The following is a 13,407-nucleotide window of genomic DNA, read 5'->3' on the forward strand; positions in this document are numbered from 1 at the left end:
TTGTAATAATCACAATCACTTCCAACCCTGGAGGAAGAAATTAGATACAGTAGAAAACCACGAGGTTGTCAGATATATATGGGTGATATGTCTTATCCCAGTGCAGAAAGAAGTATAAATGGAATTACCCTGAACTAGGAGAATTCTCTTTAAAATATATTTCTCAAAGTGACTATGGTGACTATGTAAAACATCCCTGTGACAACACATTTTTGCTGGTTAGTTAGTTGATTGTGTCTTGATGTTTTTTCCTGCTACAATTTCAGTCTGATTAAGCAAAGGATGGGTGACTTTTTTAAAGACCACCAAAATCTAACAGTGCTAATGCTCTTAGAGATACAATAGGGTACTATCTCAGTACAGGGTCTGCTTCACTGTGCTGTTGGCATTAATGCACATTACATCAGCACAGGAGCAGTAGTCAAAGCAGAAATAGTAGCTGTACTAATAGTGTGTCTTCATGAAATAATTACCCTTGTCTCTAGAGAGAGCTGTCATTACATACCATTTACCCATAGTGTGTGGCTGTCTCAAAAATTAGAGGCATTCCTGCCATTCTGCTAAAAACAAAGACTTTTCTTTGTTATCTTTATAGCCTGACTGCCACCTTCACCTCCATCTCCGCTGGCCAGACAATCCATATGTGTCAGGAATGGTTCATACCAAGGATACAGCACCAGGACTCATAATGGGGGCAGGTAAAAAAAGAGAGTGCACTTTGTGTTTGGTGTTCATTGATCAAAAAGTTACATAATATTATATGACATTTAACCAATTCTCCATTGCATGTTATCTATCCATATAAAGGAGTTAACTTACTTCATGTGTGCATATTATTTTCATGGTGCTTGAAGGATTAAGCAGCACAGAAATGACCAAGGATGGGGCTCTCTCCTCTGTCTTGCTTTTACCTTGCTGTACCTGTTGATGCCATCACCACAGAGGCCACACCCTGGGTGGAGAGGAAAAGGCAGTGTATCTAATGCTTTTTATTCCTGACAAGGGAGAGAAGAGGCAGCGGCAGCAGCAAGCACTTGGTGGGAGGAAGGTGGGAGCCACTGGGTGCTGTGGGGAGTGTTGTGTTCCCCTCTTTCTCCAGGCAAGTTGAGCACCAAGCGGACTGCACCCAGAGGGGGGGGAGGGAGCCCAGGGGGAAGCCACATGACGCTGTGCAGTTCACAGACTCACAGCCCTTGCACTCTTGCCCTGAGTGCAGAACATCCAGTGGGAGCAAGAGAAACAACCCATGAGCAGAAGGGGAGATGGGGGAGTGGGGTGGAAGCAGGGGTGGGAGGTAGAAGCTGGGGGTGAAGGACTGAATCTGACTGTTCCTCCTCTTCACTACTGTAGTTCACGTATGAATTAACTGAAGTTTGAAGACAGACTGAGATATTGTGGAACATAATTAACCAAGTTCATGCAAATGCTTTTTGCCATAATAAATTTATCCATGACAAATTTCTGCTGCCCTAGCTTGGTGTAAGGTGATTCAGCTCCGTCTGAACAAACAACCTGGCTCTTTCCCTTAGTGCTCCACACCTGGAGTAACTGATTGCAGGCACTTTCCCAAGGCCCTACCACTGTAGTGTTGCTTGCAGGGGGTGAACCAAAAGTGCCATTGATACAACATCAGAGCCACTGGGGAAAAATATTTGCCTATTCAGTGCACTACTTTTTTCTTGCCCTCTCTCTCAGTTGACTTCATTTCCCTTCAGTGATAGCACATTCCAAATATTATTGGCTATGTACTGTAGTGTAGTGATGTCAACCTAGTCCTGCTTAGCTTGGATCACACATGTGACTAAACCAGGAAAGAGACTGTAGCACCACCTGGAGAAAAACAGGGAACACCAGCAATGCCAAACAGGATTAAAAATTATATTCTCACGATGGAAGTGGTTTTCACATAATTTTTCCAATCCTCCCTTCTTCTCAGTCAAAAAATCTAAATGAATGCATATTGAATGCAAATCTGTTCATTATTAATTACTTTGAAAGAGACTGAAGTTGCACTAGCACTGTATGAATTAAAAGGAAAAGGAAAAAAGAAACAAGTTAGCGTACAATTTAAAAACAAGACACAAAAAGCAAAGCCCTTTAGAGGTCACAGGGAACCCTGGACTTATCTACACTTCCTCTTCTCCTGCTGCTTTCCCCTAGGGAAAACCACTCTTTAGTGTTCAGTTGGAGCAAACGGCACTTCAGGTTTCCCCTGGATTGCCATTTGTTCAGATCTTTTGCTAAAGAGCAGGTATTCCTTTGGAAAGGAGCAGGGCAAGGGGAAAACCACTGGGACCCTTGCTTTCTAGGCACGGGTCAAACAGAAGTGTGGATGAGCTCTTTCCCTGATGATGATGATGATGATGATGATTTTATTTTATATTTTATATAACCACCCATCTGACTGGGTTCCCCAGCCTCTCTTAGCACTGCCTTCAGATGTCTTCTAAAAGTCAGGTAGTTGTTTATTTCCTTGACATCTGATAGGAGGGTGTTCCACAGAGCATCACATATAGCATTTTAGTGCAGAATGTGTATAATCACTTTATACAGCAGGTGAGAGTAATACTCTTTTTGAATGCTCCCTGGACCCAAATTAATTACTTTTCTTTTAAGTAGGTGTATCAAAAGCTAGCATATCAGAAGGCATAGCCCTCTCTTCAATATGCCTGAGTTTCTTCTATGGGAGCATTCAAAGCAGTCTGGAGCAGTATAGTACAGAATTCTAGCACCTCATTCTCTCCTCAGATTTTGCACAAAATAATTCTTAGAACAGTTGAGGCCTTACTTCCACCCTCACTTCTGTGTGCAGGGAGATTGGGAACAGACCTTTGGTTCAAGCCCTCCCTCACCTGACCTCATGGCACATAGAAGGGAAGGTCCTGCAACTGGAGAATTTTGCATGCATTTGTACTTTGCTTCTTGGACTGGCTTTCAGTTTTTTTTATGTTCCTGGCCTTACGAAACTTAGAGGCATGTGCGTGATCAAGGCCAGAACACAATAAGTGTAGGACCACTGTCGAAGTGTAGGATGAAGATGCAAGCTCAGCGACTGATCAGAAAACACCAACTTTTGTGTTGATGCTTGTAGTAAATTGTGCAGCCCAACAAGAGACACCTAGTGGCTTCCTGTTAGTCATATGTATTGTTTTATACCAGTTCGAGGAGCGAACTAGAATTTAAAATGTAGTTCTTACTACTGAAGTGAAATAGGGTGTCTCTCATATCTGGAAAGTTACTTTTGAAGGTGTCGAGAGAGAGGCAGCTGCCTATATATACACTGCAAAAAGCCTTCTCTTCTCTGGTAGTCAGAAGAGACAGCCAGAGGCTGTGCAATTAAAGTTCTGGGTTTGACCAATAGGAAGTCACTTTGGAGGAGACAGTCAACATAGGCATCAAGACAGAAGATGAAAGAGCAAAAATATATTGAATTGTATTTCAGAAAGTGGATTTTTACGAGCACCGAAGGAAAGTAAGCCCCTGTGGAATGAAGTGCTTCATTTTTGAAGTGTGATACCAGCGACACACACTAGTGAGGGGAAAGAATGGCAGAAAACTAAACTGGCCGCATAGGGATCTTCATAATTATATGAAAACTTACTGTTTGTTTGTATAGACTTACGGTCTATAGAATAAATTTCAAGGAAGTAGACACTGATGTAGCACAAGCTTGCCAGAACAGAATCGGAAAGTAAAGGCAGAGGATGGGCTGTTAGAAACAGGCGGAAGCCAACGCGATAAAGTGGGACCATTGTTCAGCTCAGAAGAAGAGACTCGGGGCAAGCCTGAATTACTGAGACTGCTCAGTAATATCAGACATGATATTTAGCCACTTTGATCCAAACAATGATGAGGCCAACCAAAAGCATGTTCATGTATACATTGTTAATCCCAAATTAATTCAGATGAGCAGGACCTAGTAAGTGTCCAGGCCAGGTGAGCTTTCCCAGTTTCTTTGCTGTCATAGCAGAACTCCTGGGAAACCAGTTTCCTTCTAGAAGCCTGGAGAAAAACTAATTTTGTCCTTGATCTTAATAAGGGTGGGCATTCTTTTCAGAATGAATTAACAGTTAAATCAAATGGGATTCATTTAGTTCAATTTTAATTCGTTCAAAAAGAATACACAGAGTATCAAAAGAATGTGAATGAAAATGGTTCTTGTTTCTCACATTTGTATCTATTTGCTCTTAATTGGTACCATTCAGAGTTGGGGGCTTACCTTCAGGAGTGGCAATAGTGGTTGTGAGCTAACCTCAGAGACCCATCCTCATAGCTGCTATTCTCCCTCACCCTTAAGAAATGCTCTGAATTTTACATTGTCTTGTGGCATTCCAGTGAAAAAATGTTGTCTGCTATTTTAAATAACACAGATGGGGGGAATGGTAACCTCTAGAAGGACCAAAGTAAATCTTGCCATCTGAAAACTAAAATTAAGGGAAATAATGAAATGAAAGTTAAGTATTTTTTTTTTAAAGGGCACCTCTGTAAGAAATGCACATCACTTGCATTAGTTGCAAATAGAAAAAGGAAGACTAAGGAAATTTCTATTCCTGGAAAGGTCCCAGAGGAAATAACAAAAAAGCTCATTGGACTAGATTAAATATAGCAATTAATAGTGGTGAGAGTGGTTTTATACAAAGTTGCCATACAGCCCAGTCCTAGGCAGCATTGCATCCTGCTATGTTCCATAAAAAAATTGGGGTGAATTTGTAGAGTGCATTCCAGGATTGGAGTGCTGTGTTTGGGAGGGGCTTAGCATATTTGATAACTAATTCTGGCAGGCCTTCATCTTCCGTGCTGAGCCTGAACACTGTGGCCCTATTTGCATTATGCAATTATTTTATTTAACAAAATGTTGATTGAAATGAAACCTCTAAACGATTAACAAGAAATATTTTAAAAGTATCAGTAAAAAAACAGCAACAAAGTGATGAAGGGGGTGGAGCAACTCCCCTATGAAGAAAGGTTGTTGCAGTGCTTGGGACTGTTTAGTTCAGAGAAAGGGCAACTAAGAGGTGACATGGTACAAGTTTATAAAATTATGCATTGCCTAAGACTAGAACTCACAGACATCCAGTGAAGCTGAATGTTGGAAGATTTAGGACAGGCAAAAGAAAGTACTTCCTTGCGTGGGGCATAGTCAAACTTTGGATCTTGCTCCCCCAGAGGCAGTGACAGCCACCGACTTAGATGGCTTTAAAAGAGAATTAGACTGTCGTGGTCCTGGGCTTCCAGCTGCAGCAGAGCTTAGTGGAGGGAGAAGCCAGCCAACCAGCCAAGTCTCAGTGGGGTCCTTGCCTGACGGCAGAGTCTGTATACAAGGCCAGTCCAGTCCTAAGGTCAGGAGTATCACATAGTCAGATGGTCTGGGAGTCAAGAAAGCCGAGAGTCCAAGGTCATGAGAAGTAAGAAGCAGCAAGGTCTGGTCAGGAACGATGAATGTCCCCAGTCTCCACAGTAGAGACACAGCCCCTCTCTGTGTTTCTGTTCCTTCAGGCTGCTGCTCAGCAGGTGAAGCAGACTCTTGGCCCATGACAGACAAATTCACGGAGGAGGGGGCTATCAATGGATACTAGCTAGGATGGCTATCCACAGTTAACAGTGGGTGGAAACTACTGGAGGAGAGAGGGTAATCCAGCAGGCTATTTTTATGTTCTTACGTTCTCATAAAGTACTTCTCTACATCAGCCAGTGTATGGGGTGTAACAGTAAGGAATATGCATATATGTGGAACCAGGCATGCTTAATCAACATAAATGATTAAAATGACTTTTTATGTGTTGGAAGCCGCCCAGTGTATGGGGAAACCCAGCCAGATGGGCGGGGTATAAATATTATTATTGCTACTGCTATTAAAATGACATATGCAATTTTTAAGAGGCTCTCATACAAGGAGAGGGAATAGTTAATGCAACTTAGCACTGAGACTATGCCAAGAAGGGATTACTTTAACATGAGAGAGAATAAGGGCAGCTCTCTGCAGCCAAAGTTGAGCAAGCCCCTGGCAGAGGAAATAAGATATTCTGCTTTGAGACAGAACTTGGACCACTAGTCATTCCATTTCAGTCATGCAGTTAAATGGTCTGGTAATTGTAAAGTCTTTAAATGTAATTCCTCAGAACTGCCTGACTCATTATTGGGTGTTGGGAACCTGGAAGACATAGGCAGCCTTTCACAGCTTTTGTGAGGCTAATTCTCATCGTAAGTTGAAAGCCCCTTGCTTGTGGGGTAGGTGGGTTCTTGTGCTTCAGAACAAATAGCCATGAGTAACCCTTGTCTATTTTGCCTTTGTTCCCAGGCAATCTGGGTGCCCAGCTTGTTGAATATAAAGAAGAAATGTATATAACATCTGACTGTGGCAAAACCTGGAGACAAGTAAGGAAAATGAATCTGTTATGTTGTGTTCGTGTGTAGATTGCTGTCTCCCTTTCCTTACTGGCTCAGGCGTCTCTTCTCATATTATAGTTGTAGAGCTACCCTAGTCAGACTAACACTGCTATCCCATCCACTCTACCTTGGGGGATTGCTTCTGGTAAAGTTGGAATATAAAGTGACCAGTGCAAACATTTGCCTCATGCAATTCACCCTACCTCAATCGGCTCTGAAAGATTGGGAGAGCCTCACAGAGCTGAGAGCTGGGGGAGGATAGGGGAGATTGTTCCAAACAGAATGTTTGCTCTGATGGAATAAGCACCATAGACACAGAATTCCACCCAATATATTCAAATATTTCTTATGTATTTAAACAAGTCTAGCACAATATACAGTCAGTTCAAGGAAATGTGTAACCATTTCAGTGTTTTAAGGACTGGTCAACACATTTCATTAATAATTAAATATATAGCATGGGATACTTTTACTATACATTCCCCACCCCAGCCCAAAGCATGGTCATTTATTGGGTTTCTCCCCTGCTTTCTAGGTCTTTGAAGAGGAGCATCACATCTTGTATCTGGATCATGGAGGAGTGATTGTGGCCATCAAAGACACCTCTATTCCACTGAAAATACTCAAGTAATTCTACAGTAAACTTCCATTGCTGCATTTTCAAGAACAAGTCTATTCCATTGGTTGATATGAGTTTTCCCTCCAAGAATTTACTAATCTAATATTTGCTCTGCAAAGATGATGGTTTGGTTATATTGATGCAGTAATAAACACCGGACCTCTCTGAATGATACAAAGATCATTCATAGATGGGGCAGGCTTTTTGTTGAGCATGCTTCCCCTGGGTTATCAGAGTCTGTTGCAGACAGAGGCAGGATGCTGAATGGGCAGTGCTTTGATCCCAGTGAAACCTCCTTTAGGTAAGATATGAACTCTACTCACTAAGATGATCATCACACTTTTTGTAGGATACCCAGCACATGTACAAAGCATACATGCATGCTGCACAGACCGTATTGTGAAGTTGAGTAGCTGAGGGGTGGAACATCACTACCATCCTACTCCCCTTCTATAAATATTCATTGTAGGCATGAGGATCACCTGAATAGTGTTACAGTGGGTAGGGGTTAAGGCTGTGAAGGACTGTCCCCCAGGTTAAAGCAGCTAAGTCATGTTTCTGTGCAGTGCTTGCTTTGTTTTCTTGCGTTGCTGGCAATATTTCCTTGAGTCATTCAAATTTTTAAAAATTAATTATTCCTTGAGTTATATGTTTTGTGTCTGGTGTGGCGTGAGAAAATTTGTTTCAAGCTGGACTGGACTGCCTGGGTCAACCTGCATAGGGTTGGCACTTGGGGGACCTTGGAATATGCTGCAGGTTTGGATGAAAACTGGAGACTCCTTTGCAGCCCTGTGCTTCTATGTTTAGTGTAGAGCCCTACACCAAGCTTTTGAGTTAGGCAGGATTCCAGAATTCTGTTTTTTAAAGGTGGGGATGAAAGAGAAGCTACTGATAGATACTAGAGAATGCAAGGTCTGAGTACGCACTTGGAGCCAAAAGAGACGTTGCACTAAATCACTTGCTGCTGCATCTTTTAAAAAAAACAATAACAGGTGCACAGTGTGATTTTCATTAGAACTGTATCACAATGAAAATTTCTCTCCCCTGTAGCAGTTGTTAGCTCCATGAGGAAAACTCCCTTTCGCCTTAATAGAAGTTACTCTCTCTGGACTTTTCAGCAGTTGTGGAGAGTGGTATGTGAGATAGTACAGTTTCTGTCTACACTGTTCAGTTAGCCCCTCTCCCCAAGCCACAGTCCCGATGAAAACAGCTCCCACACCTGCCCTTAATGGATGTTTTTTAAATGACATACCATCTAGTTTAGTGTCCTGCCTAGCAAGGCCCTTAAACTGTGGGTGGGGTTCCCCCCACCCTCCTGCAGCTTCGGCCAGTGCATAAACCTGGGATTCTCCAGAATACTATAGGACTTGGAAAAATATAGAGCTTATCCACACTTACCTTTCCTCTGCTCTCTCCAGGCACAGTCCATGTGAAAATCTGCTCTTTAAAGCTCAATCAGAACAAACAGCAGTCTGCAGAAAACCCGAATTGATGTTTGCTCTGGTTAAGCACTAGTGTGGTTTTTTGTGGGGAAAGCTTAGAGGCAAGAAAAAACCACATTTGAACATGGAGCTTTTAAATGCGGACCTGTGCCTGGAAAGAACAGAGCAAAAGGTAAGTGTGGATAAGCACATATATGAGAAAATTTGCAGACTCTGGCCTAATATAAAACCCACCATGTTGGTTTACTGGAGGAGAGGTGCTAACACCACTTTTAAATTGCAGCTTATAGTGTAATCCTTCCATAGGCATCTGTCTAGAGCAGCCTGTATCTTTGTTGTTGACGTCCATGCCTGGCACTCTGAATGGTGTTATAGATGTAAGGTAAATTAACAAATGCTAGGGTTTTGGTTATTTGTGATATGAAAGGAGAATACAAGTTGCAAAGGAATTTCTTGGTTGGCTTATGCAAACCAGCCTGGCTGGCTTAGTGAAGAACAAACCTAACATGAGAAAAAGTGTTGATGGGCCATTGAGGAGAGGAATCCTTTAGCCTGCGGGGGTAAGGTGTTGATGGGGTGCATGTTTGAGGGGACAGGAAAATGAAGTTTTCAAGCAAGGGGTTGCTGGGAGAGAGAAGGAGGAAGGATTGTGGAGATCCATCTTGGAGAGGGAGGCAAAAGGTTGCCTGCACTGTTGTGGGTCATGCTGTAAGATCTGGACTTCCTCCATGCAGACTGAAGGTGGAAATAGGTGGGGGAAAACATATTTCTTAAAGCACAACAGTCTCCGCTATGTCTTCTATTTTCCAAAGGAACACAGAGAGAGGGGCAGGCACCTGACTTTTGTAACAATATGGACATCTTCATCATATGTGAAGCTGAACTTCCAAAGCAGGTCACCAGAGTAGATGTTATAATGCTGGAAGAAATGTTTACATGTATGTCTAAGAATCAAGACAGAAGTAAATCGCAAACACTTTATTCTAAAACAAGTAGTAACATCCATAGCACAACTGAACACATATTTTTAGGTCTCACTATTCCCTATAGTTGATTCTCATCTCTTTTTATAGGCTGAATCCCTTCAGCTGTCGTGACTCAGAGAGAAACTGCTGTACATACTAAACCACCATAATTTGTCTATGCATGGCAAATTCTGTGTTCTTTCCTCTGGGGTGCTTATCAGTCATTGATTTACTGGTGCAGTGTGCAAGACATGCTATTCTACGATGGAATGTGAAGATTTTAAGTTTCTAATTTGGAGAACTGATATGGTTGTTTGAGGGAAATGTACTGGTGGAGAGATTTATCTGACTGGGATAACAACCAAAATAGGCATCCACACACCTTCTCCCTTCATTGCTGTCTTCCTCCTCCATGACTTTTAGGGGATGGATTCAGTACATTCAATCTCAAACCTTTATTGGCATATAGACAAAACTCCAAAAGGTTCAGTACAAGAAAATCACTCAGCAAAATCTGCACCTAAGAATTAAAATACTGTTGTATAACATTCACTCATCCTCCTTGCGTACATTCACAACTCAACTACTATGAGCTTTTAAAGTCCTATGGCTTAATTAATTATTTCTAGTGGTGGTGATGATCAGTACTTATTTTCAAACCATTCTGTATAAATGAGACCTGCAATAAATAAGAAACAATATTTTTTTCATTTACAGGTTTAGTGTCAATGAAGGCCAAACATGGAGCACTCATAACTTCACCAGTATCTCCGTTTTTGTTGATGGCCTACTCAGTGAGCCTGGAGATGAGACTTTAGTCATGACGTAAGTAGAATCTAGGGATGCAGGTGGCGCTGTGGGTTAAAACCTCAGCGCCTAGGACTTGCCGATCGAAAGGTCGGCGGTTCGAATCCCTGCGGCGGGGTGCGCTCCTGCTGCTCGGTCCCAGCGCCTGCCAACCTAGCAGTTCAAAAGCACCTCCGGGTGCAAGTAGATAAATAGGAACCGCTTACCAGCGGGAAGGTAAACGGCGTTTCCGTGTGCGGCTCTGGCTCGCCAGAGCAGCGATGTTACGCTGGCCACGTGACCCGGAAGTGTCTCCGGACAGCGCTGGCCCCTGGCCTCTTGAGTGAGATGGGCGCACAACCCCAAAGTCTGTCAAGACTGGCCCGTATGGGCAGGGGTACCTTTACCTTTACCTTTAAGTAGAATCTACTGCACCAGTACACAAACTGCATGGGGAAAGTTGGAAGTTGCCTTTAGAAGACATTCCTTGTTTGTGTATGCGCGTGTACTCATGCACACACCTGGGTATACATGCATGTTACAAGAATCACATCAGCCTCCACAGGCAACACAGATTCTCTCTTCTGAAAATTCTGAAGATCCCCTAGAGATGGGCAGAGAAGGCTGTTGAGGATGACAAGGATACACACAGGGAAGGAGGAGACACTGGCCACCACTTGCCACTGTATATCTTTCCTAGTGACAAGGACTCTCTGCCTAGAATGCATGAGTAAGAGCAGTTTCCCAAAACCCTGATTGCTGTTTGTTCTGATTCAAAGCTAAAACATGGAGACATCAGTGGGGCAAATGGAAGTGTGGATGAGCCCTGATTGTGCTCAGGCACTGTGAAGGGAGGGATAGGGACACAATTTGTCACTAATATGTAGAATTGTACACAAAATACTGCGACTACTAAAAGAGTCTGAAAATGCAACGTACTTTTTTACACCCTATAGCCAAAATAGAACTTACTGATTGGTGTTACTCTCCTGCATTTTATCCCCTGTTTAACTGAAATCTAATTCATTCTGAAGCTTTTGATCTTTCTCTTAGAATCTTTGGACACATTAGTTTCCGCTCAGATTGGGAGTTAGTGAAGGTAGATTTCCGCCCTTCTTTTCCTCGAGAATGCACCGATGAGGACTATGAATCATGGGACCTGACAAATCTACAGGTATAAAATAGTCGCTGCCACAACTGGTGACACTGGTCTGATTGAGTGTTACATGTACAAACCAGGGTGAACCCTTCTGTGCTTCTCTTCTCCTGCCTCCCACTTTGGTTTCTAAAGGGTGGATATGTAAAGCTTCCATTCATGGTCTAGATATAACGAGCTGCAGTTGCCTGTTTCATATAATTACAGAAAACTGTGGTGGTTTGCACAAACCATAGTTATTTAATAAGTCATGGTGTCATCCTGGTTTAATATCTTGGTTTCTTAACTAACTATGATCTGTAAAAACTACAGTTTTCTAATTTCAGACAAACTAAGAAACTGCAGTTTGTTATAAACATCAATTGAAAACTTTTTAATTTCCTCCTCCTGTAGAGGAAGGGAAGTAGGGAACATTTGATTCCAAGGCTCAAAGCAGCTTATGTATTTAACACTAAGGCGGCAGTCCTACCCTGCAGTTTAAGGAGTAAGTACCATTAAACTCCCGCTGCTCGGTCCCAGCGCCTGCCAACCTAGCAGTTCGAAAGCACCTCCGGGTGCAAGTAGATAAATAGGGACCGCTTACCAGCGGGAAGGTAAACGGCGTTTCCGTGTGCAGCTCTGGCTCGCCAGAGCAGCGATGTCACACTGGCCATGTGACCCGGAAGTGTCTCCGGACAGCGCTGGCCCCTGGCCTCTTAAGTGAGATGGGCGCACAACCCCCGAGTCTGGCAAGACTGGCCCGTACGGGCAGGGGTACCTTTACCTTTACTTACCATTAAACTCAGCCTTTACTTCTGAGTAGACATGCCTCGGATTCAATAGGAAGTTTTTTCATGCCTAATTGTGTTGTGGGGAAATTTTCCACAGGGGTCACAGCACACATTAAGCATTTCCTCCCTATCTGTGCCCCCCCTCAAACAAAGCCAGCTTGCAACAGTAATTAGACAGACCCCTTGAGTAATTAGACTTTAAAAGCCATTTGTTGGTTCCAGTAAGATACTTTTTCTCAAGCCTAATTACTGTGCTGTGGGGAGGTGAGGTTGCAGTCCAGATGGCGAAGCCTCATAAGCCACACCCAGCCTGTGGCCAGAATTTTCCCTACCCTTGGATGTTATTTGGGTTTCTAAATCTGTGTCTTGTTTATTCCCAGAAATTGTCAGGGCCTGGGCAGAGGAGGAATGGTGGAGACGGCCTCCCCAGCTTGACCCTTCCAGGGAGGAGGAAGAGAAAGACAGTTTAGATTTACAACGAGGGTTTAAGGGAGGTCCCAGCTCAGAGGCAATGAGGGCGAAAGTTGGGAAATAATGGGAGAAGAGGAGGAGGAAGAGGAAGCATCGGGGGAGGGGACAACTGATGGACACAGTGTCTTTAGAAAGCATTCCAGACACTCCATCTCCCAGAACCCGGCAAGACTTGAAAGTAGAAGAGCAAAGAGCTCAAAGACAGAAGGCCCTTGTCAGCACCCGTAGGAGAGATGATGCAAATGACGAATGAGAAAGTGGGGGAGGCGGGGGTGGAGATTCACTTGGGACAGCGCCATTATCCAAGAGGCTGGCTTCTATAGCCTCTCTCTGTAAATACTGAAAGCAAACAGTAAGAAACATTTCCGTGTCTTTGTACATTCCTGGGCAACCAGCCAGGGGTCAGAAATTCAGGTTGACAGCTGGCCATTAAGGAGTCACCAACATTGATTAGTATAAATCAAATATTACCTCTACTAATGTCAACCATTTAAAAATCTATTTTTTTAAGTGCTAAAGAGAATTGGCTAGCTGTTAGCTAAGGTGAGCGAGTCTGCATTATTAAAAGCCATGTAGGCCAATTCAGATTGCTGGTTTTGACCTATAAAGCCTGAAACCCGGAGGGTGGGAACGTGAGCCTTTTCTGTGGTGGCGCCCCGTTTGTGGAATGCTCTCCTCAGGGAACCTTCTTTAGGCACCAGGCCTTCGGTTACGTAAACAATCTATGTCCTTTTATACTGAATGTGTGTGGGTGTTTTCATTGTTTTCTTTGTCATTATGCTATGTATTTTAGTTTTTTATACTGTAAACC

At 43.1% G+C, this 13,407-nt stretch overlaps 1 protein-coding gene across 1 annotated transcript in view; it reads left to right on the plus strand.

The window, feature by feature from the left end:
• SORCS2 (sortilin related VPS10 domain containing receptor 2) overlaps positions 1-13,407 on the plus strand; it is a 119,839-nt gene that overhangs the window by 76,977 nt on the left and 29,455 nt on the right. Inside the window, exons 11-15 of the mRNA XM_081917757.1 lie at positions 596-698; positions 6,299-6,375; positions 6,923-7,014; positions 10,131-10,238; positions 11,253-11,373. Coding sequence (XP_081773883.1) covers positions 596-698; positions 6,299-6,375; positions 6,923-7,014; positions 10,131-10,238; positions 11,253-11,373 — 501 coding nt within the window. The remainder of the gene's footprint in view (positions 1-595; positions 699-6,298; positions 6,376-6,922; positions 7,015-10,130; positions 10,239-11,252; positions 11,374-13,407) is intronic.

The sequence above is a fragment of the Podarcis melisellensis genome (assembly GCF_964234715.1).
Source record: "Podarcis melisellensis genome assembly, chromosome: 7".
NCBI lineage: Eukaryota > Metazoa > Chordata > Lepidosauria > Squamata > Lacertidae > Podarcis > Podarcis melisellensis.